Source organism: Cervus canadensis, chromosome 15 (genome assembly GCF_019320065.1).
Source record: "Cervus canadensis isolate Bull #8, Minnesota chromosome 15, ASM1932006v1, whole genome shotgun sequence".
Classification (NCBI taxonomy): Eukaryota; Metazoa; Chordata; class Mammalia; order Artiodactyla; family Cervidae; genus Cervus; species Cervus canadensis.
In genome coordinates, this window is record NC_057400.1 from 47,235,379 (window position 1) to 47,261,789 (window position 26,411).

Below are 26,411 nucleotides of genomic sequence, written 5' to 3' on the forward strand. Positions count from 1 at the left end.
TGACCATAGTTCCTCTTCTTGTGAACGGTACTGTGAGTTTTCCATTTCTGTAACCTATTTGTTCTGATAGAACCCATTTTCAATTTCTTTTACAGAAGACAAGTGCGCTTACAGATATACCCTTCACTTCTTTCAAGTAAAAGGAGTTAGGATTGCTCAGGAGGAAAGGAGTGCCATTGTGCTTATCACAGGGCTTGTGGTTGTTGTGGGAGTGTCACCTGGACCCTTTCCACAAAGACACAAAATCACAGCAGAATTTCATATTCTCAGTGCTTCAACACATGATCTCAAAAAGCTTTTGATGTTGATAAAGATGTAAAGATTATTTAGACATAACCAAGTTGTATGTCTTCTTTTATGGGAGAGAGTAGACATTTAGGGAAAGTTGGAATAGAAAAAAAAAAAAAATGTATTTGTATAGCCCCTTCTTCAACCTGAAGTGTCCTGTTAGTTTAGAATTATAACTGTGCTCTTTGTATAATTACACCTAAAAAGCTTCTCAAGTATGTAGATAATATACTATAATATATTTACCAAATATACTTTCCTTTTAAATTTAATAATAGAATGGCAAGATACAGAATTTTAAGTCCTGAGATTTTGCTAGTTTGTGAAGAGCAAGGAAAATTATAACAACAATAGAAAGCATTAACATTATACAATCATTATGTTTTCAGAACTTAGTAAAATCTGCAAAAATGTTTTTTTTTCATATAATTACTTTTATGAAAATGGGTGTTTTCTATAAGCACTTGACATCAGAGGATATATTATTAGCTCTTTCTGCTGCTTCTGGATCTGATATTTCTCAAAATAAACCTGTCCTCTTGTGTATCTGAAAATGATTGGATTGAGTCAAGCCTGTCTGTTCTTTTGAATGTTCATTTATTTATTAGTTTGCATAATTACAAATGAATTATCATGCTAAAAAAAAACAAAACTGGAAGAACACAAGGCATGAGCAAAGAAAAAGAAGCATAAAGAGATTCTGTGCTTAGAGGAAATGCTTCTGCAGAGATATGTTTAGGAAATTCTTCATTTTTTTCCAGTTTCTTGGTAAATCTCAACATCACAGAACCCAAAAGTAAGATTACATCTCCTTCCAACAGCCTTTTCTTCTGCTTCTTCTTTATCCCTCTCTGTCCTGAGTGATCTACTCAGCATGGTCCAATAAACAGTTCTTTCAGTTCAGTTCAGTTCAGTTGCTCAGTCGTGTCTGACTCTTTGTGACCCCATGGACTGCAGCACACCAGGCTTCCCTGTCCATCACCAACTCCCAAAGAGCCTTCATTTTCAACCCTTTCAGGAGGACAGAGCACTTCAGGTACCAGCCACTAGATGGACACCAAAAGGGGGAGCCAAGCACTCAATTCATCTTCCTTATCCTTGGGTATACCACGGTCTTCTAGAGATATCATTCTGCTTTGGTATTTGAAATCCCTCCATTGGATTCTGCAATTCATCATATTGCACAGTGTATAGAAATATGTTTGGGGAAGATTTGTGAGGCTTCAGTGAAGTCAAGACTTTAGGCTGGGGTCCAGTTTGTGAACCTGTTATCATAAGCATTTTTTGTCATTATTCTAAAAGTATCAACAACAAATTCCCCCAATCATATTTTCATTGATTTATTTTGTTTTTCTTCAGTTCAGTTTAGTTCAGTTCAGTCGCTCAGTCATGTCTGACTCTTTGCGACCCCATGAATCGCAGCATGCCAGGCCTCCCTGTCCATCACTAGCTCCCAGAGTTTACTCAAATTCATGCCCTTTCTTAGAGGATCTAAAAAAGGAGTATTCCTTTCTTCCCCTCAGTTTCTTTTGTTTCCTGTCTTTATTGTTTCCAGCCCTTTCATTACTAAAGAGGGGATTATGGCAATGACAAAGTGTACCATCAAGTCTGGGTACAGAAAATAGAGAAAGAAAAAGCAGTAATTTATGGGGATGAGGGAATGTAAAGAAATATGGGTGAGAGAATTAGAGATACTTAGATACACAACTACTTTTTCTATATCAGAATCAGCTGCAAATGTGTTGATTTCCTCCTGTAAAAATAGTGGTGAGACAAACTATCATTTCAGACAAAATACACGTTAACTTATTTAAATATAATGATCATTGTCTCTGTGTTTAGCACTTATGCTCAGTATAATTTTTCTTATAATTCTGAGATATGTAATCAAGTATTTATCTTTTACTGTTTCCTAGACCACTATACTTGAAGTTTTAAAGACTATCACCCCTTCTTAGCAAAGTCTATTTGAATCTCATCTGCTCTGACCCCTCCTTACTGAACTAATTTGATCTTCAGTCATGAATCTCCAGCAAGTGGGTGGGTGTTCTACCCTTTACATTGCTCTGGAATTGATAAGTATAACTGGAAGAAAATCCAATACAGATCAAAGGCTATGTCCTTAAATTTCATTTCATCTGATTTGTTTATATATATTTATAGGAGTTAAATGGCTCAATTTTTAAAAGCTATAGATGTATACTTTTAGGCAAAATGAAACTATTTAAACATCTACATAAAGCAAATAGTTCTCTGTCCTTTTTTCATAAGAGTCTCTTTTCAATTTTGAGACCCCTCTAGCCCTTTAACCCCTTTAACCCAAATTTGAGACCCCTTTTGTATTTTTTAAATCTTTGCATGTGATTACCAGTATTATATTGATAGAAAAGATGTTTCACTGAATCACCAACCTTAAAAGAAATAAAGAAAATTGTGCAGTTACCTGATAAACTAGTGAAAACCATATTAGAGGAAAAGACTCAGTGATTTTTGAAATCAATGTGCAATAAAAATTACAGCACATGACTATTAATTTTTTAATTCTTTGAAGGTGTTTCAGTGCAGTTCTTCAGCATATTTAGCTACTTGAGGATAATGACTCTCCTTTCTTGTTCCTAGTTTAAACACACTTTAGGTACATCACAAGTGCATGTTGAGCGCGTAACTTACTGCTTTTAGGTGTTAAAAGCATTGATTCTATACTGATGGAATTCTTGTGAACCTCTGTACCATGGTATATACTTGTAATTTTCAAATCTTGTGCAGCATTTTCCCTTCAACTCCTTTTACTGATTAAGTCCATGGGTAATCAACATGTAGAATTTAAAAAATGGTAAAAGTCTTAACAAATCAGATGTTATAAAGTGTGAAGGGCCTTGTGTATTTCCTGACATATACAGCACTCAATCAATGGTAGGTCTTTCTTTCTGCTTCCTTCAATGCTTCCCTACACTCCACCCCAGCAGATTACGAATCAGGATTCTAACTGTGACTGAAATTAGCTGTCATTTACTTACCTGATTTCTCACTTGAATTGATGACAAACTCCAGCTCATAATCCACCATTCCTATTTCCACTTCATTATCTTTACATTTCTGATGTTACTAGAAGATACATTCACCAGTGCAACTGCAACTAATTACCCTTTTATTTTTCAGAAGTTTCCCTCATTTTGAAGAAAACCCAAGTGATCAGAGTAATTAATTTGTAATCATAATTAATAATTACCCTGAAAGGCTTTGTTTGCACAGATTATCTTGGAGTGCCTATATCAGAGCTAAATCTATTTTACTGCACTTCCTTCTGCTTGGATTTTTATATAAGGAATTAAAATGTATCCCTCCAGTGAGTTAGACTGATGACCATAAAGACTCAGAGGGATGGTGAAAGGAGGAGGCAGGTTTGTATAATAGGAACTCTTCATGATCCTTTTAGCAGAGAAATTTTACTATCTCAGTCTTCCCAAAGGAATGTGTAAAGTCAAATGGAACATATATTGCCAAGAAATAAGCCCAAATGAATTTCATCATAAGACATGAATAGTGTTTTCTACACTGAGTGGCATCCCTTTTCTTGTGTTTTTAACTGGTTTCTGTTTGATTAATAAGACTGCAGTGTTGATAAATAACTCTTTCTTAGGAGAGATGATGTCCTATTTTCATTCTTTTGGACATCTGCACCTCCGTCTACCCCTGGGGACTTCACCATCCCATGAGGCAGAACCAGTCTCCACTAGTAGAAACTGCAAATACCATACACTTACTCACCTGGCCTTCCTGGTATCTAGGACTCAAGCTTGTCAACTAGACTGCACCAATCAGACACCTCCAATTCAAGCTTTGCATAAGGAAGTAATGCAATGACATGAGAAGCAAGAACTATGCAGAATCAGTTTTGGTGATGGCTGGTAACAAGAGATTAGCTACATCAAGTTTCAAGAAATAGTCATTGTAAAAACAGTATTCATGATATAGTATCAGTGGCTTTGGCAGTGGGTGTGTCCAGTGTCAACCGCAAGGGTGGATTCACCAGAAGGTTCTGCAGCATTATTCAACATGATTTCTCCCTATAAAACCTCCAAGTCTCATTCTCTGAGAATATTTCGGGAATCTTATTCCTGGAGATTCTGTGAAATACACTTCTACTGTGAATTGTTTCTTTAACAAAGTACCTTTCCAATTCATATCAGTTAGACTCTGATGCTTGACAGTGGGAGCTGTGACTGATAATATACATACATATATGGTGGTTTAGTCACTAAGTTATGTCTGACTCTTGCGACCCCACGGACTGCAGCCTACCAGGCTCCTCTGTCCATGGGATTCTCCTGGCAAGAATACTGGAGTGGGTTGCCATTTCCTTCTCCAGGGGATCTTTCTGACCCAGGAATCGAACCCGGGTCTCCTTCATTGCAGGCAGATTCTTTACCAACTGAGCTACGAGGGAAAATTACAAATCTTAACATTCAATTTATTATTTGCATGAGAGGCACAAAACAGGACCTTTTAATGAAGAGTTAAGTGTGAAAAGAACTGTATAATAGTAGAGCGAATCACTGTGAACTGACTCTTCACTGGATATCAGTTCATGAAAGATGAATCGGAGAAAAACTAAATCAGTGATCTGAAAGCTACTCTCTGGCCATGCCTCTATAGAAATTTCCATGTCCCAGGGGCCAGAATGATTTAGAAGGGTTATAATATGCATAGGCACCTTTTTGCTTCTCTTTCAATAAACCTCACAAATCCACTTCTTCTCTGGTAGGGAAAAGAATATACATATTGAAACTTGTTTTTTCTTTTGTTTCTGAACTTATTTCTATAATGAAAAAATTCATGGCAAAATATATTGACATAACCAGAGACAATCTACTTTCATTCAGTCTTCTTTTTTTCTTTTGCCTTATTTACTGTGTATCTTGAATTACTGGGGAAATAGCTGATTCAGAGTAAGTGTACAATGAATATTTGTTAAGCAAAGATAGCAAATATTAATGTAGCACTTATAAGCCATGTTTTCACATTTGTTACTCAGATTCTTCTTGCAGTAACCTTCCAAGATAGGCACTATTTCATCTGCCCCCCCTACACACACACACACACACACACACACACACACACACACTTTTTTTGGACAAGAAATGAACTCATGGAAGAGCTAAGTAACTTGCCCAAAGAAAGTGAGCAAATGTGATCCAAACTCAAGAAGGCTAATTCCAGAGTCTCTGCCTTGTCATTTTTTTATTCTGCTGATAGTCATTAAGCATGCACCATATATCAAGCACAAAAGATTCAGTGATGAGTGTGATATTACTTTGCCCTCAAGAAGCTCTCTCTATCAGAGAGACAGACATATAACAAATGATTACAAGTGCAATATGGTAGATTCTATGATAGAAAATATAAATGAGGTTTGTTAGGACACAAAGGTTGTAATAAACTTTACTCTGAATGAGGGATGATTGAGGAGGGGAATCTGGGAGTGGAGAATGCTTCAGCTGAGACTTAAAATATTTTTTTTAATGTAGAATTACACTGTAGGTGAAAGAAACAGCTTATGCCACAGGTAAAATAGTATATTTATTAATATAATGAAACATAATTGAGCCATGGGGCTGGAAGTATAGCCAAAACCTCCATAAGAGAAAAAAATTATAATTTTTATTTTATTCTAAGGCAATCAAAAACCATTGAAGAAACAAACAAGGGAGTAAGATGAATAGATATGCATTTAAGTAACATTTTTCCTAGCTATATAGGATTGATGTAAAGGGTGTCAAAGTTAGATTGAAGAAGGTAAGTTAAGAGACTACTGATATAGCAGATTAAATATATGAGGGCTTAAATGGGTCAGAAATTCTAGAATAAAGGGGACATTGACTCAAAAGATAATTAAAGGTAGAATTGGCAGGGCTTTTACTGACAAATCGACTGAATATTGGTGAAGATGAGTTGTGTAATGAAAAGGTAGAATTCTTCTGTTTCTCTATTTTGGTTAGTATTAATATACATGTTACCCCAGTTTTTTCTTTTTCTTTAAGTTATTTTCGTTCTTTTTGCAAGCTTTTTACTTGCAATTTCACTACTCCTTGAGACTTCATGTTTTAACCTCTTTTATTGTACTTTTATGTTTATTTATATCCAAATGCCCTTTTGGTTTTAAGATGCCTTACTTCTATGTTAGACTGAAATGTTGTATATATGTATATATATGTGTGTGTGTATTAATATATAATATACATATTATACTTCTACATAAAACTTCTAGGTGTCTTTTACTGAAAATCAAATGTTTTATGTATCCGGTTTTTTTTTTTAGTTTGTCAAATAAGTATTGCTATTTATATAACTAATATGTTTGATGGCTCAGTTGAGAGTACATCTTTTACAAGTTCTTTTTATGAATCTTTAGCATTTTAGATTCTGAGATTTGACTCTATAAATAACACTTTGGGGAAAGAAGAGGACAGAATTTTAGCAGTGAAAGCTGGCATTACTTATTCAGAAACCTCTCTTTGAAGTCAAATATTTCTACTTTTAAATTAAGTATTTTTATTAAAAATGATTTTTACTCTTTATAGCTAGATGTGACCAAAGCATAATTGTTTTGAGTCAGGAAATAGTTGATATTAATTGAATGATAGCATTCAATTAAAGTATGAATTAGTATGAATTCAATAAAGTATGAATTCAATTCTCTCAGAGACTTAAACAACAAACCTACATAATTTGTGCATGTCTATATATTACAGATCTTGTCTTAAGAGAATATCAAGTTAAGTGAGCCATTTTTATTCCATTAGATATATATGTACATATTTTTATATATTGCACAGATATAGAGATAGACAGATTATTGATATGTAGATAGGTTGGTAGATAAAACTTATATTAAAACAATACTTACAATGCCTAGCAAAATGCTCTAGAGATAGATGATGCTCAGTAGCTGTTGGCAGAATAAATAAATATATAGGTGAAGTGATATGAGGTCACTCACATTTAGAGATGCAGTCATTTCAAAGGAAAAAGTTGCTACTTTAATTTTTTTTACAAATGTTTTGCATCATCAGTCTCTTAGGATCCAATAGTCCAACCAGCTTCAGGGAGCAATCATAGCTTCAGGCAGCACTATTACTAAATGAAGTAAAACTGGAGTTTTCACTTCCAAGTATATACAGTTATGCAAAGGATCATGACTTACATTTGCCTTGACTCTTCTTTCCCCTTTATAGTGCAAATAAGGATAAAATATTATCTTTTACTGTCATCACAAATATCTCAACCTGATTTGTTGATGTCATAGTAATTCTGCCCAATGCATTCTACTGTTGTTTCTTCATAATGCTAGACAATGCATTGATCTACCAACTCAATGAATAATAACAATTTACCAAAAAAAAAGAACATAAAAATTAGTTTATCACCAATAAGATCTTTTATAAAAAGAACATTTGAAGATAAATTTTCCTATTTTGAAAGGTTCTTTACTTTTTGTATGTTTGCTGCCTTTGTGTGTCTTTCGGTTTCTTGATACAGGCTTTCTTCCCTCTAATGATTTCAATTGCTCTTTATAGCATAACAGCACTGCTTATGTTCTTCCATAAATGTTCCAACCATTTGTAGTGTTACCAGGAAAACTCTGCTAAGTATACTTTGTCAGTGATTGACATATTATTGCTATATGCATCAGCTTCAGTAACCCAGCCTACCAATTATGAAATGTTCAGTATCAAAGATTATCAACTGAAATATCAAAAAATAAAATCATAGGATTTTATAGAACTTTAATTTTTAAACTAGATTCTTATAAAATCATAAAGTTTTCACATTCCTAAGAAAAAAGTGATTTTTATCCATGCATTCACTTCTTGACATTTAGAGGGGAGGATCTACTCTCTACCAGGAAGATAAACATCAGGATTTGAAGATGCATGAGTTCAGTTAAAGGAGAATGTCATATTATCAACTAATGACTGTGAAATGCGAAAGGCAGGTAGTACAGATATGTACTGACCATATAGGAATATGATAATAAAAGCAGGAACAGGTAACTCTGTATAGAAAAGTCGGGAAAGGTTTCAAGGAAAAAGCAATTTTTGAGCCAAGACCCAAAAGTGTGTAGTGGATGAGGAAAAACTCTAACCTGAAGCTCAAACTATAGGGAGATCAAATTTTATGCTGTAAAATTTTAAAGTAAATTTTTTAAAAAGTGAAGAGAGAAAACTCAGGGCAAAAAGAAAACATGTTTGAATTCAAATATATCCAAATCTAGACAAACACAATATATCAACCACAAATTTTTACATTCATCACTTAAAGAACTGATTATTCTTTCAAGTCTTGAATCAACTGACACTTTTGTTAACATAAACAGCACATTTTTGGTATTATTTCTGCCTTTTTGACAATGGTACAAACCCTTCCTGGTTTTATTAAGAATGAGGTTAGTGATGGGTAAAATTGCTGAATTACTAGCATTGAGAATGAGCTATTTTTTCCACTTTAGTGAGGCAGTTATCATCTACTCTTCTGCGTCTTACATTACACTTTGTTTTAATGGATGTACTTCTAAGAGCCATAATAATAGTGAGTCATCATAAAAAGACTGTCTTTTTTCTTCCCTTACTCATTATGGTAGCATGAGTTTGCATTTTTATCAGTGGAAATGTACAATGCCTTTTCTTACAGTGATAAGAACAATGGCAAATTAAGTAGGCAGTGTGGAATCTTTCCTGTGCTGGAGAAATCCCCTTTGGAGAAACATACATCCATGGAAACTTTGTAAAATACTTGACTAATCTATGAGCTGATATCAGATTGGCATGAGTTATGCAAACATTATAACGTGATTTTGCCTGATGTTCTCTAGGTTCCAAAATTAGAGCACATATATCATATGTTTCTTTTCAGGGATGAATGAGATTTTTTTTTTAAGTTAGGTGATTTAGTAACTTACCCAAACTTACGACATACCTAGTATAAAGGAGGGCGTGAGTACTGATTTTGGTTAATCCACCTATGAACCCCAAATTGTATTTTTCTTCTTGCTGCTACTGCTGCTGCAACCAATCTATATTTTAATTTAATTTTTAAGTATTAATACCAATTTCATGAATTGTTTCATGTGAATTTATATATGGTGTTCTGGCCAGAATTCTTTATTGCATTTATTTGTGTAATTTGATTTCTTCCTGATCATTATGATGATCCATCCTTTTATCTAACCTTTCAGTCTATAGACACCAACACTTGGGAAGAAAGAAAGTCAGATTTAAAATCTAACTCCACTAGTTACAAAATATGAAACACAGTAAATAATGGAAACAAAATCTTGGAATATTTTAAGACAGGCTTTATGTAAATTACAGAAAACAGGGGGCAGTAAAATTGATGCATTGACACTAACATACCAAAGTACTGTAACAATTATAGTTCTGTTTCATAATAGCACATAAGTGCTGAGGTAGAAACTTATGACTCTAAACTAAATTTATGTATCCTTGTACTGTTTATGTGTTTATGTTGTGTCATCTCCCAAAGAAAGTATATTTAGAGATGATAGGCCTGGATTGTTTTAAACCAAGTAGATACACATTAAGTATAAAGTGTTTGCCCCAGAAAATGATGATTTTTTTTAAATGTGTCGAAATATATTTATTTACTATTTTTTCTACTCCCAACATTTTGCGTTTATCTTTCTCAACACACCAAGTTAACTTATTGACTTTATTCTTTCAGCCTGACAATTAGCAGCAAGTATCAGAAACTCAAATTTCTATGGTTCCAGGCAGGTTTGGTATTAAACGTCAGTGAGTGATAGGAACAGTGACCAACTGAAAAGTATGCGTCCCAACTAAGACAGGTGGCCACTACTTTGTCCAGAAAGTCACTGCCGTGTTGGAATGTGAATCCAGTGTTGCCAGATCTTCAAAATTTCAAACATAAGCAGGAATCTTGATTTTTTTGTAGGTGTTAACTAGTTCAAAACCTTAAAATCATTGAGGGAGTCAAATAAATGTGTCTCTGGGTCACAGCTTGTCATATGCGCCTCTAGGCAGAGATGTGATTCTGTAGTAATGACCAGAGTGCCCTTCAGTAAGGATCTTGCCACTGATCAAGTTCCCATGCCCTTTGCTCTTTCACTGTTTAATCAGCACTTCCTATTTTTGAGTGTGTCAAAAGAAACCCATAGAATATCCCCATTGTATGTCAATAGATAGAAAGATCTGCCATAGTTGCAAACACTTTTTACACAAAGAAATGTTATTTGTACCCATGCATTGCTTTCTCTCTGTGGTCTTCAATGACAGTTATTATTCTCTCTGTGCATGCTAAGTCGCTTCCGTCGTGTCTGACTCTTTGCAACCCCATGGACTGCAGCCTGCCAGGCTCCTCTCTCCATGGGCTTGTTCTCCAGGCAATACTGGAGTGGGTTGCCATGCCCCGCTCCAGGGGATCTTCCTGACCCAGGGATTGAACCCGAGGTTCTTATGTCTCCTGAATTGGGTAGACAGGTTTCTTACCACTAGCACCACCTGGGAAACCTAGGTGATGACAATAAAAGATAATACTTTTATCATTTCCTCTAGCCTAATGTTATTAATAACCTTAAATAAAACTTGATTATGCACAACTTCTTCTTATATAGAATTATGATTCTTTAAACTTAAAGGAAAGAATATGGATTATTTATTTTCTATACTCCCTCTTGAGAAAGTAAAGTACATATTTGTTCATTGTTCTAACCCCAGGTCCTAGGACATTCTCAGGCAAATAGAAGGTTGAATGAACTTAATTTATTAATGGAAGTTTTGTTTTATTCATTCATTCATTAAGTAAACCTTTCCTTAGCATAAACTATGCACCAAGCATGCTAATAAATATCATTTGATAAATGACTAGAGCTGGAAGCACATTCTGCTTAGGAAAATATTACACTGGTCTTTAATTTAATGAGCTATAATTTAAATTTTTTCAGGTACCTTTCCAAATGCCTTTTTCAGATATTCGGTTATACCTTTATTGAAGTATAATTGAAAAAATTATAAGATATTTAAAGCATACACAGTGATAATTGGTATACTTATACACTGTGAAAGGATTCCTCCCATCTAGTTAATTAACACACATAATGGAATATAATCTACATTTTAAATTGCAAACCTAAATTTTGGCTTCAATTCTCTGTAGGACTTTTGAGAGGTGATCAATTTTTTTTGCCTTAATTCTCCTTCCCAGAGAAGTGTAATAAGATCAAGTCATGTTTTATATATATATACATATACAACTTCCCTGGTGGCTCAATTGGTAAAGAATCTGCCTGCAATGCAGGAGACCACCTGCAATGCAAGAGACCAGAGTTTGATCCCCGGGTCAGGAAGATTCGCTGGAGAAGGAAATGGCAACCCACTCCAGTATTCTGGCCTGGAAAATTCCATGGAGAGAGGAGCCCTTCAGGCTCCAGTCCAAAGGGTCACAAGAGTTGGACACAACTTAGCAACTAAACCACCTATATATATATATATGCAAATATATGACTGCCACTTCATTAACTTTGACCCTATATACCAAATAGACTTGGGGGAAAAAAGCCAACACTGCAAGTATACTAGCAAGAAAGAAAAAATCACAAGTCAAGCTCTCATGAATTAACTTTAATATAAACTTATTCTTGCTTTAAAGGCTTAGAACTTAATCACTTAAAACTATTTAACTCCATGTTTAAAGAGAAAAACTTTAGTGCTTCTATTTGATTAATAATAATAATTCACCTTTGCTCACTTGACTATTCTTTAGTAAGACAAAAATTTTATTAATAAAATCCCACATCAAAAACAGTACTTGCTAGTCATGTAGATTATCAAAAGTAAAGTGAAATCCCAACTTCAAAGGTGTTCAAATAGATGTGTTCTTGGGGAGTCATCTGTCTACATTCTATTTTTTGATGGTAAGATTTTTAGCAGTATGCCAAATGCTTCATATCAATCAATCAATCATATATTTGTGTCAGATCCCATCCCATAGTAACAGCAGGGATGGATCACCAAAGTTAGTAGCAGTTTCAACCATCCAATTCAGTCAGGATCACCTATGCTAACTAGAATCAAAAGTAGCCTGATGTGTGATGATGGAGATATGCTAGCATAATATGGCCTGTTTATATTGGTTTTATGTAATGGGTTATACTCTTAAATTAGACTTAATTTATAGACTAAATTAGACTTAAATTATAACTTAAATGGTTATACTCTTAAATTAGACTCTAGATCTGCCACCAAACCAGAAGGTCAACTTGAACACAGGAATGCCTTTCTATAACGTGAAAATCTGGCTTATAAACAACAATATTAATATATTTCTTTTTCATCAAGGATTTTCATTTTCTTTTTGATATTTCTCTTTGTCATATGGGGTATGAGTTGCCTCATTAACATTTGTTGCTTTCTAAGGGTGGTAAACAGAATACTGGCTCCTGAAGATACCTGTATCTTAATCCTCAGAATTTGTGAATATGTTAAGTTATGTGACAAAGAAGAATTAAGGTTGAAGACGGAATTACAGCTGCTAAGTAGCTGACCTTTTGACAGGGAGATAATCCTGGATTCTGTGGATTAGTCCAATGTAATCACAAGGGTCCATAAAAGTGAAAGGGGGATCAGAAGAGAAAATCAGCAAGATGGCAGAGTGAGAAAAAGTTTAACTAGAGGAAGCAGGCCATGAGCCAGTGAAAGTGGGCAGAGAATGGATCCTCCTCTAGAGCCTGGAGAAAGGAATGACACCTGCCAACACCCAGCAAGATCCATTCAGCATTTCTGACCTAAACAACTGTAAGATACTAAGCTTGTGGTCATTTGTTACAACAGTCAAGCAAAGCAATATACTGAGGAAACAATTTTTTTCAGAAGTCTGTTTCACTGAGATTGCACTAATAAAATAAAAGTTAAAAATTTCAGAATTTTCTTAAGGCATTGTCTATTCATTCATTCATTTTCAGGAGGTAATCCGTAGCAGCCAGGTCAACATTTCAAGAAGCAGCCAGGAAATGGAAAGAAATGAACCAGAAATTTCTGAAGCAGACAAAATTGATGTTCTTGGAACAGAAATGGTAACTACTTAGAAAAAAACACTTTCCGCACAGTTTCCAGAACTGTGTGGACATTCTGATCTTGTTATAAACAATTGTTTTTATTATCTTTTATGTATTTAATACCAATACACATCAGTGTCTCTTTCCCCACTTTGAAGTCTTTGAAATATAAAATGAGCACCATAAAAATATAAGGGTACTTTTAGGTGTCCATTCATATATGTTCTGTTACAGCATGAGCTCATGCATTAAAATAAATGGTCAGTGTTTAATTCACATCCCTCTATGTGTACTGAAGTCTTGGATGAAAATCACTCTGCAATGTAGAATACATGTGCAATCCTGAAATAACTGATTTCTTAAAACAATTATTTATTTAAAATTATCTTTAAACACAGGTCTCTCATCTTGAAAAGCACACTGAGGAAATAAACCAAGCTTCTCAGCTCCATCAGTATGTTCAAGAAACAGGTAAGAATCTGACATTATTTGATTTGAATATACCTTTTTACGGTTGATGCTTCTGTGTTTGAATAGAGGACTTCCAAAGCACAAGCCTTCCCACTAAATAAAGTTAGTAACTATTACTCACGATCCTAACAGAGACAGGGCAGTATGTCTATATATAATTAGGTTCTGTCTATGCTGAGATGCAACAAGCTTCTAAAATATTTCATTGCCTTTCAACCTTATGATGTATCCAAAAAGCCTAGAAGGTGATAAGCCAGTCACCTCTGAATTGTTTTTGCCTTAGGGACCTAGAATAAACTTGATGTTTATCAAGCTCCTTGGGAACAGAAAAGTTATCTAGATTGTATTACTTTTAATGATAGATTCAAGCATGTTTAAGTCTAATTCTCCAACCTACAGAAATGAGATTAGATTCCAGGCAAACTTGTGTAGCTGCATAAAATGGGTACAGAGTGTCTTGCCTATAAAAGGGGAATGAGTTTTGCTGTTCCTAAGTGCTAAAAGGGAAGATTTAAGCCAACTGTGACCCAAATGTTACTTAACTATATCTGAATTTGGTTTTATTGTAGTTTTGCTTAAGGAAGTAGATCCTTTTCTGTTCTGCTGCTATTCTTTTCTTGTTTTATAACTTTTATTATTATGTGAGCACAACAGCAAAGCATGCTTGTAGAAAATTTGGAAAATATATATAATTAAAATAAATAACAGCTTCATAACTTATGACTTTACATCCAGTAACCACCATCATTTTTCTTCCTATATTTCTTGACATTTACTAACTTACCTAATGAAGTAGTGCCATATGTATACACTTATATTCTGAATACTTTTACTTAACTTACATTATAAGAAGTTTTCCATAGTATTATAATGACTTCTCAAACATCATATTTATTAGTTACATAATATCCATGGTGTTCTTTTCTGTTTATAGTCATAGATACACCTGAAGATGAAGAGATTCCAAAGGTTTCAACTAAGTTTTTAAAAGAACAATTTGAAAAGTCTGTCCAGGAAAAGGTCCTTTATTCTGACAAAGAATTGACCCCAGCCAAGCAGACTAAGGTAAGATAATTTCTCTGCACAGAGACATATTAAGTATAAAACCACATGTAAACACATAACATTTTCAAATTATTGAATGAAGAGGTTTTTCAATAGCAAAAAATATCTTGAACCAGTACTTATTCTGTTCCATAAGAAGAATATTATTCTACATGAGAAAAGCAGTAGAGAGAATTAAAACTTTTCTCACTAAAGCAAATTAGGGGAGAAAATATTATGTATGCACTTAAGTTTAATATTTAACATTAGATAAAGTAATAAAGCCAGTTTCTAAATGTCATCTGCTTACTCTGTTGTGTTTAAAATTCCAAGGAACACAAAACAACCCTCAAAAGTACTTTAAGATTTTAATTGTCTTCCTCTAGATTACTCTGCATAGCACATTAAGTAAAGAAGGAAAGACAGTCAAGATTATGGGTAAATGTTAAAATACTGAGTTCCTGATGTATTGAATAGGGAATATAATTCTAAAAAGTGCAAATGGATTATAGGAAAGATAATAACATATACTGAATGTTACTTTGAAGTAGGTCTCTAGATGGAGTCTATCACCTGTTGTTCCCAATGGAGATATCATAGCATGGGTAGGTAAAAGGCAGTGCCCAGAAAGTCTCCACCACTATACTCATCTTTATAAGATTTGATTTTCTCTCCCTTAAAGATTGAAAGTGAATCTGAAGAGACTTTAAAGCCATCATCAATTGTGGGTACCTCTTCTACTTCTTACACTTCAACCAGCCAGAGGAAGGAAACATCAGCCACCAGACACCGTGACCACAGTGCCACTTCCTCAACTCTGGCACAAATCAATGCCACTCCTTCGGAAAAGACAGAAGAATTTCCTCCTCCCCCACCCGACATGCTTCAACCTCCAGTAGATGTGACAGCATTTTCCCAGTCCCCTGAACTCCCCAGCCCTCCTAGAATACCACCAGTCCCCAAAGAATTATACTCCAAACAAAGAAATTTGTATGAATTAAACCGTTTATATAAACACATCCATCCTGAGTTAAGGAAAAACTTAGAAAAAGATTATATCAGTGAGGTTTCTGAGATTGTTTCTCGTCAAGTGAATGCGGGGAACTCAGTTTCAGCAGATGTGCAACAAGCCCGGTATGTTTTTGAAAATACAAATGACAGTTCTCAAAAAGGTCTGAACGCAGAAAGAGAACACTTGGAGTGGGATGAAATTCTGAAGGGGGAGGTGCAGTCCATGAGATGGATCTTCGAGAATCAGCCATTAGATTCCATCAACAATGGCTCTCCAGATGAAGACAACATCTCCAAGGGCATTGCTGATCAAGAAATCATCGCTGGTGGTGATGTGAAATATACCACATGGATGTTTGAAACTCAACCCATCGATACTCTGGGGGATCATTCTTCTGGCACCGAGGAACATGCTGAGAAAATTCCTGAGCTGGCCAGAGGAGATGTCCACACAGCCCGGTGGATGTTTGAAACAAAGCCCTTAGACTCAATGAATAAATTGCATCAAAGTCAAGAAGAATCAATAGCAACTGCCATAAAGGACATAACCGGGGGGGATGTCAAGACTGTGAGATACATGTTTGAAACTCAACATCTGGATCAACTTGGACAACTTCACTCAGTAGATGAGATGCACCTATTGCAACTCAGATCTGAGCTCAAAGAAATTAAGGGGAATGTTAAGAGAAGTATAAAATGTTTTGAAACGCAACCGTTATATGTTATTAGAGATGGCTCAGGTCAAATGCTAGAAATTAAAACTGTTCACAGAGAAGATGTTGAAAAGGGGGATGTAAGAACAGCACGTTGGATGTTTGAAACACAGACCCTAGACACAATTAACAAAGATATAACAGAAATTAAAGTTGTCAGAGGAATATCCATGGAAGAAAATGTCAAAGGTGGGGTGAGTAGGGCCAAGTGGTTGTTTGAAACTCAACCTTTGGAGAAAATCAAAGAAGAGACAGAAGAGGTCACAGTTGAAAAGGAAACAGTAATAGGTACAGATGTCTCTAAAAAGTGTTGGATGTTTGAAACACAGCCATTAGATATTCTGAAAGAAGTTCCTGATGCAGACCATCTAAAGTCTGAAAAGATAATAGGGGGTGATGTACAAACTACTAAGCAACTATTTGAAACACTTCCAATAGAGGCTTTAAAAGATAGCCCTGATGTAGGAAAACTTCAAAAAATTACTGCTTCTGAAGAAGAAAAGGGGGATGTCAGGCACCAAAAATGGATTTTCGAAACCCAACCTCTGGAAGAGATTAGAGAAGATAAAAAAGAGTACATACGAACAGTGAAACTTGAAGAAGTTGACAGAGGAGATGTAAGGAATTATACACATATCTTTGAATCAAACAACTTGATTAAATTTGATGCGTCACATAAAATAGAGGTGGAAGGAATCACAAGAGGTGCTGTAGAATTAAATAAATCACTCTTTGAAACAACACCATTATATGCCATTCAGGATCACCTTGGAAAATACCATCAAGTAAAGACAGTCCAGCAAGAAGAAATCCTAAGAGGTGATGTAAGAAGCTGTAGGTGGCTTTTTGAAACAAGGCCCATTGATCAGTTTGATGAAAGTATTCATAAATATCAGATAATTAGAGGAATATCTGCTCAAGAAATACAGACTGGGAATGTAAAATCTGCTAAGTGGCTATTTGAAACCCAACCACTTGATTCGATTAAATATTTTAGCAATACGGAAGAAGTAGAAAGTAAAACTGAACAAGTCACTGATATTGTTAAAGGGGATGTCAAAACCTGCAGATGGCTTTTTGAAACCCAGCCAATGGAATCTCTCTATGAAAAAGTTTCATTAATGACTGGCAGTGAAGAAATTCATAAGGGAGATGTCAAAGCCTGTACCTGGCTCTTTGAAACTCAGCCACTAGATACCATAAAAGATGACTCTGAAGCAACAGTCAAATTGCAAACTGTGAAACAAGAGGAAATCCATGGTGGGGATGTTCGTACAACATGTTTCCTTTTTGAGACGGAAAATTTGGACAGCATACAAGGAGAAGAAGGAAAGGAGATCAAAGCCATGGAAATGGATATCCAAGCTGGGGATGTCTCCAGCATGCGGCATAAATTTGAAAGTCAGTCCTTAGATTCTATAAGTTCCGGTTCAGAGGAGGTTTTGAGAAAGATCAAAACCCTAAAGACTGAAGATATTCAGAAAGGCAATGTTTTAAATTGTAGGTGGCTCTTTGAAAACCAACCAATTGATATGATAAAAGAAAGTCAAGAAGGTAATGAATTAGTTAAGACAGTGACAGACATACAAGGTGGAAATGTAAGAAAGGGGTGCTTTATTTTTGAGACGTTTTCTTTAGATGAGATTAAAGAAGAATCAGACTATATTAGCACCAAGAAAACAATTACTGAAGAAGTAATAAAGGGCGATGTAAAAAGCTATAGAATGCTCTTTGAAACCCAGCCACTTTATGCAATTCAAGATCGAGAAGGGTTTTATCATGAAGTGACTACAGTTAAAAAGGAAGAGGTAATTCACGGAGATGTACGAGGGACAAGGTGGCTTTTTGAAACAAAACCATTAGACTCAATTAATGAATCTGAGACTGTGTATGTGATTAAATCTGTCACACAAGAAGACATTCAGAAGGGAGCTGTTAGTTCTGTTAGATACAGATTTGAAACCCAGCCACTGGATCAGATTGCAAAAGAATCACGTGATATTGTGCCCACTGTGGACTGTATTCAAGGTGGGGATGTAAGGACAAGTAAACAATTCTTTGAGTCTAAAAATTTGGATAAGAATACTTATGTAAGAACAGTAAGTGTCAATGAAATACAGAAGGGCAATGTTAAAACATCCACTTGGCTATTTGAGACCCATACTCTAGATGAACTGAGAGGAGAAGGGTCAGAATATGAAAATATCAGAACAGTCACCCAGGAAGACATGCAGAAAGGTGATGTGAAGCAGGCAGTGTGGCTCTTTGAAAATCAAACTTTGGATTCTATTAAGGAAGCAGATGAAAGCATCACAAAAATCACCAAGGAAGAAATCCCTCCTGCTGATGTCAAGACAACTACATGGCTCTTTGAAACCACACCCCTTCACAAATTTACTGAAAGTAGGGTAGAAAAGGTGGAAATTATTGGCAAGAGCATTAAAGAAACCTTAGGAGAGCTGTACTCTCAAAAAGTTATCGAGGCTCCTGGAATCATCATTGAAGCTGATGAGGTTGGGGATGTTCGAATGGCAAAATACAAGCTAATGAATCAAGCATCACCTGAGATACAGAAAGAAGAAATTGTCAAGGTTGACCTCAGAAATATAATGGTGAACCTTCTTTCCAAAAGAGACTGTAAGAAAAGAGAGATTTTGGTCAGTGAAGAAGAGAAGGGAAATGTTAATCTGACCAAAACTCAGTTATTAAACAGATCAACAGAATTTCATGCTGAAAAAGAAGAGATAGTGAGTGGTGATGTCCAACAAGCAATAAAAAACCTGTTCTCTGAGGAAAGATCTGTAAAGAAAGGGATTTTGATTCAGGAAGATGAAAGAGGCGATATTAACATGACTATCTATTGTCTTCTTCATGAAAACGCTGGTGACACAATTAAGCGTGAAGAAGTAGTAGGGGGTGATGTAAAACGTACAATTCATAATTTGCTATCTTCCATATCAAACAATAAAATATCTGAAAGGGCTAAAATTGATGCCTCTGAGAGAGGAAACGTTCAGTTTTTTACAACATGCATAGAAACTGGAGCTTTGGATTATCTCAGACAACTTCAGACAGGCTCAAATGAAATACTAACAGGTAGGAAACAAGAAAAAGAGGAAGAAATAATTGGTGGTGATGTAGAAGGCACAAAACTGTTATTAAAGAAAAGGCGATCTCAGGTTGAACGTACTGTTAATGAAACTGACATCATCCCAGGAGATGTGCATAATACAGTTAAGGTTTTTCTGACAGAGCCTCAGAATACATCTTGTAAGTTACCCAAAGAAGAAATTATTAAAGGTGATGTGAAGTCAACCCTAAACTCCCTCAGCCAGGCCGTAAGTCAGAAAACAGTGGCTAAAACAGAAGAAGTTATAAAAGGTGACATGCTGACCACCCTCAAGTCACTTAAGGAATCAAGTCAAAAATGGAAGAACTCTAAACAGCCTGATGTCATCCCTGGGGATATTGAGAAAGCTATTGAATGCCTTGAAAAGACTGCACAGACGAGGACGGAAATACTGAAAAAGGAGCTTATCCTAGATGACCTTGAGGCATCATTAAAGAATCTAAAAGAAACACAAAGAGCTTTCAAAGAGGTAAATAAAAGTTCAGTCAAAGATGATGTGCAGACTGAGATGGCAGGATCCAAAGAAGAGCAGGCAGCAGGGGTTCATCAGGTGACTGACCAGAGGGACAAAAAAAGCATTCTTCAGCCAAGACCAGGACCCTTTGAGCCAGCAGCCAGGTGGCAGGAGGGAACAGACGTTCTCAATCAAGCTATAGACAAATCTTGTCATAGACATTTAATGGAAGAAAGAACTGAGGTTAATCTTCCAAAAGCCCCCAAAGGCACCATAAAGATTGTCGTAGATCGCGAACAAAACAATGATGCTCTTGAGAAAAACCTTAGAAAACTATCTAATTCACACCAAGCGGGTATCTGGACTGATAACACAACAGAGCAACATCTTAGGGATGAACACGCAAGCGGACAGTTGACTTCAACCCTGTCAGTTAGGGAACATCGAAAAACCAAGGGATCAGAGATGGCGAGAGAACAGAAGGAGGCTGTGTTTTGGCAATCTACTGATAAAACATTTGGAAAGCAACAGACTGACACTTGCGAACTGAGGAATGACTGCCAGAAGATTGAGGTTTTCCCTGTCAAGAGTCCTAAAAATACCAAAAACACTAAAACATCAACAGATACACAAAGCTCTAGGCCTGGTTTAACCCAGGGTCCAGTCTACAAGATGGTTGGAGAAACACGTGAGGTTTCAGAGGACTTTCAAAAGCAGACTCTGTTAAAGCAAGAAAAGCAATATTCTAATAAAGATATAATGAGAAAGAATGTGACCCCTCAACCAGGGTGGCAGACTTTGCCTGTGAATCAAGACATGTCAAATGTAACAGAAATGAAAGTCTCCCAAAAAAGCCACAATCAACTTAAGGCAACTGACAAAAAGCAGACTGATAGTCATCTGAAGAACCAGGACTTTCTAATGAAGACAAATACCTCCAAAGACTTAAAAATGGCAATGGAAATGTCCTTTAATCCAGTCAAATTTAACCCTGAAAATAATGCAAAGGAAAATGAGTTCCCTCTTCCACCTCCATCTCCACCTCCTCCTCTACCTTCCAATGCATCATCTGAAATTGAATTTCCTCTTCCTCCTCCACCTCCTTTAACAATGTTGCCTGAAAAAAATGTGTTTCCTCCTTCACTGTCCACTGAGAAGATACAGGCTGAATTTGAAAATTTTCCAGGCCTCCCTCTTCCTCCACCACCAGAAGATGAGAAATTTGAAAGAGAATATCTATCCATGTTTCCACCACCACCCCCTCCTCCTCCAGCTCCAGCTCTAAAACCAGCACATCTCCTTTCTTCTTCTGTTCAAGAAAAGCATAATGGAACATTTATACAACACTCCCAAGAGGAAGCCGCAAGCTCTCAGGCTAAAGTCGTAACAGGAAAATCTGGAGGACGTTTGCCACCTCCCACACTCCCCAAACCCAAGTTTCCCAAGAAGGTAGAAGATATAAAGAATCATAGTTCCCCAGAAGTTGATTTGGAAAATTCTCTGCCAGATACAGAATGTAAAATGACTCCCTCAAAGGATCAGAAAAGAGTAATAATGGCAACTAGCAGTGAACACATGGAGACAAAGCAGAACGTATCTAGCAAAAGTCTTGATAAAAGAAAACAACTATCTATGGACTCTACAAGGTCTTTCTCACAGGCAGTTCCAGAAAGTTCACCACCCAAGAAAAAACCTATAGCACCTCTCATAAAATCTCATTCATTTCCAGCAGGTTCAGGACAGCAAAGTCCAAAACCTTATATGAGAAAATTTAAAACACCTTTAATGATTGCTGAAGAAAAATATAGACAACAAAGAGAAGAGCTTGAAAAACAGAGACAGGGGAGTTCAGGCTACAACATAGTTAGAACAGAAAGCCAAAATCAAAACATATCAGAGTTGAAAAAGGAAATGCTGTTACAAAAAACAAAGGAGGAGGTTCCCCTAACTGGAATGGATTCAGAGGTCATTGTGGCCCAAACCAACACAGTTTCTCAAAGTCTTTCTCAAGAACTAGGGGTCTATACTGATAACCAGCTTTCCACAACACCAGCAGTGACATTGTCTGTCAAGGGGTTCCAACATGTTCCAGCAACCTTGGAAGGCAAAGATACCATGAAAAAGGAAGTTTTGCAGAGCTCAAAGGATACGATCCAATCTAAATCAGCTTGTGAAATTAAACAGAGTAAGCAAGAAAGTAGGACAGGGCAAACACAACAGAAGCATCTGGAGCAGTTGCACTTGCCCGAAAGCAAACCAGTTTCCCCCAGTTTCAAAGTTAAAACCATCAAGGTTCCAATTCTAGGTCATAAGTTAAATGAAACAAACCACAGCTATGAAAGTCATAAAAAGCAATCTGAAGTTGATATTCAAACCATTACCAAACAACAGTACCAGGAAACTGAGAGAACAGAAGCAAGGATTGAAGGCAGTAGCAATAAGCAATCAGTGACTGAAAAATATTATCAATTACCTGCAAAGGAGAAGAGAGTAACAATACAATTGCCTACAGAAACCACAGGGAAAAGCCACGAAAGCAAGCTCAATATAGCTCATGAGAAGCAAAGAGAATTTAGAGACTCTGAGAGTGGGAAGCTTTTAAGAAGTGAAGAAACAATTCAGGGACCACCAATGATTGGTCCAAAGAAAGAAAGTCTAATAGTTGAAACAAAACAAGAACATTTGAATAAATCAGCTCAGAAGGTAGTCGAACAAAAGATTGCTGAGGCACATCTTGATTCTCAGACTCAGAATTTTCAGCAAACACATACACAGTCTTTTGAAAGTCAAGTTGAACATAAAAAATTGCCCCAGCCAAACAATAATCTGCAGGAAGAAAAATATCTTGGCGTCAAGGGCATACAACAGAAACAAGTCTTTTCTAATACTAAAGAGTCAAAGCAAGAGATTACACAGAACAAATCTTTATTTTCCTCTGTGAAAGAATCCCAGCAGGATGATGGAAAACGTGCTGTAAATGTATTGGAATTCTTGAGAAAACGTGAAGAACTACAACAGATTCTGTCTAGGGTAAGAGAGTTTGAAGCAGAGCCAGATAAAAATGGCCTTAAGACATTTCAGATGCTGTTAAATATTATTCCAGTATGGCTATTAAGTGAAGAAAAAAGAGAATATGGAGTTCGCATTGCTATGGAGAATAACATAGAAAAAATCAAAGAAGAAATAACACTCATTAAGACTCAGGCAGAGGATATGCTTGTGTCCTGTGAAAATACAATTCAAACGGCCATGATATCGTCTAAAGCGGGAAAGCAGAGAAATAAAGCTACCAGTCTTAATGAAACATTATCTAAAGTGTCCAATGCTAATGTCAGTTACAATAAAAATACCCAGCAGAAAGAAAATACAATTGTGGAAAAAGCAGAGCACCACCAAGTAGCAACGCATCAAGAAACTACTGCTCATCAAGTGAAAACCCATCAGGAAATTAAACTAAATGATGCCAAGGTTCCTCCTCCGTCTTTAAAAACACGCCCACCGTCACCAACTTTCATAACAATCGAGTCTACCGCCCGGCGAACAGAAACCTCTCCTAAGGATGAGCTTTCCCAGTCCCCTAAAAAGGACAGTTCTGCTGAACCATCACCAAGACCATCACAACCAACTAGAATCCTCAGAGCAAATACCTCCCCTTCGCCACCCAAGAGTCGCTCTGAACAACTTGTGAAGCTCAAAGACACCACTGCGAAGTTATCCAGAGGGATCATCCCATGTTCGTCGATAACCCCGGTTCCCATCGTGGAGAAGAGGTCTGAGATCGTCAAGTCTCCTGCAACACTTCGCCGTCAAATTAAGATAGAGGCTCGTGGTAGGGACTCTCCACCTACAATCACAATACCTATAACTGTAAATCATGCTGATAGTGGTTCTTTCAAAGAATCCATGGAAGCTCAAGAGGAAGTAAGGATAGAGGCTCGTGGTAGGGACTCTCCACCTACAATCACAATACCTATAACTGTAAATCATGCTGATAGTGGTTCTTTCAAAGAATCCATGGAAGCTCAAGAGGAAGTAAGGAAAGTAGAGAAAAGGTCGACTTACGTTCACAAAGATGGAGTAAATTCCGCTAAAGATGTAGTGCCAGATACTGAGAGTTTTGACGCAGTGGAAATCATCCGCAAAGTCGAAGGACCTTGCCTGTCAGAGCACACGCAGAGATACGAAGCCGCGAACAGGACTGTTGAAACGGCGGAAAATTTCATGAGTGACCATGAAAATGAAATAAACAGGTGGTTCAGGGGATTTGAGGATGGCCTAAGTTTTGACACACAGTCAAATAGAAGAGTTTATGTAAATGGAGAAGCAAATCGTAATATAAAACAAGAAAGCCGTTCATTTTGTAAGGAGGAATTTGGATTAACATCTAAAGAAAGTACTAGCTTTACGGGTTTTTCTCACAGCCGTCCTGGAGAGCTGCGGGAAATGATGCCCGTTCAGCTGCCCAGCATTCGCTCCGAAACAAGGTCTCGCAGTGAACATTTCTCAGGGGTGGATGCGTTTGAGAGTCAGGTTGTTGGGTCGAAGACGACCGTCTCTTCGTCACATGGCTCGGAAGCTGGCAGATCTCGCTTTGACTTCAAGCACGCCCCACCCACCTATGAGGATGTCATCGCCGGCCACATTTTAGATGTTTCTGATTCACCTAAAGAACTCAGGAGGAATTTTCAACAGACGTGGCAGGAGAGTGAAAGAGTTTTTGAAAACCTGGGATATGCAACCTCAGATGCTTCTGCAACTGAGATGGAAACCACCTTCCAAGAGGAATCTGCATTTATACGTGGTAAATGACCTTGCAAAGAGTGAAGTAAGATTAACCCTTTAAAGGCACAGAACTAAGACGACTTGCAATTAAAAGAGTACATGGAAAGAAATAAACAACATAACATAAAACTAACAGCTTTCCCTGGTTGTTGCTATCCTTCCCTTTACCATGCTTGCTTTTACTACTTTCTCTTTACAAAAGCATTTAATATGATTCACCAGCCCTGTGTGAGACTAACAAACACTACTATATAGGTTATCGAGACCTGTGTTTGTCAAGGTAAATAAGGCTTTGGATAAAGCAGCAGGTATAATAATAATTGTTATTGTGATAGCATTAATTATTTATATGGAATTATATATGTATTAATTATTGTATACCATTAGTACATTATGAGTGTTTCTTATTAAAATATTATTTTATACACTTGTTAAAGGCAATATGAGATAATATTTCCTGACCTATAATTGATAGATTTTTAACTGCCAGACTTAAGTGGTATTTGAGTTTGCATTCAATACAACCTGGTAATAATCCAAGAAACAATTAACACTCGGCATATGTGCTTTAAGGATATTCATTGATTGGGATCTCTGACAAAAGTGTAGGTACGAAATTAGACCTTTTGTATATGTAATTATTGTTGCTGAGTTGGGTGAAATTGGCTCTCTAATGCCACTGCTATTTTCCCTCTATAATTGATTTTCTTTTGCCTTTTTTAAACCCCAAAGTATAGCTCAGTTGGCCTCATTCACAGATAAACATGAACAATAATTTTAAAATATAATCATATTTGGAAGAAGAGAGATTTAAAACACATGAACTTAGTACAGATTTTTTAACATCAGAGAACAGCTCATTTCTTTATATTTTCCTCCTTTTTACAATGAATGAGGCTTCACAATAAAAAGATTTAACATAATTAATGTAGCCCATTATTATGGATAGATTGAAAGAAATAGCAAGCCTAAAAATAAAAACTTCTGAAACTAATAATTCTGCCCTTATCATATTTGCAACATATGTGTCTACTTTATCAGGTTAATATGATTTCTTAATGTACTGGCTTCTGGCATAATTAAGCAAAGCTGTCTAATTTCAAATTTCAATTTTAGTTTCTGTTAACTAAAGACATAAAAAATGCCAGGAAACTGGTGTTAAATATAGAAGTGTGTCTCCTATTAGAACAAAATAAACAAAGGAGATTTCTTAGTAGCCCAGATTAAGCATCAAAACATTAAAGTGTGTGTATATAATATTTATTTATATAAAGAACAGTGCACATATATGCTCATATATAAAACTACTACAAAAGCTTATTCTTACAGAATAATTGTGAGAATCAAAACAATACTCTGGCAAAAGTTGTGTCAGTTTTGAACCACTTTGCAAACACTGCTAATATAACTGTGCAAACACTTGGTACT

General features: G+C 36.2%; 1 protein-coding gene across 3 annotated transcripts in view; it reads left to right on the forward strand.

Annotated features, from left to right (window-relative positions):
* The window catches only part of XIRP2 (xin actin binding repeat containing 2), a 74,089-nt gene that overhangs the window by 40,278 nt on the left and 7,400 nt on the right, over positions 1-26,411 (forward strand). Inside the window, exons 4-8 of one of the 3 annotated variants that reach the window (XM_043487970.1) lie at positions 13,286-13,396; positions 13,777-13,849; positions 14,784-14,914; positions 15,576-24,023; positions 24,135-25,002. In XM_043487970.1, the coding sequence (XP_043343905.1) occupies positions 13,286-13,396; positions 13,777-13,849; positions 14,784-14,914; positions 15,576-24,023; positions 24,135-25,002 (9,631 nt within the window). Of the gene's footprint in view, positions 1-13,285; positions 13,397-13,776; positions 13,850-14,783; positions 14,915-15,575; positions 25,003-26,411 lie in introns of all 3 variants that reach the window. The other 2 variants (XM_043487969.1, XM_043487971.1) reach the window with 2 other exon arrangements.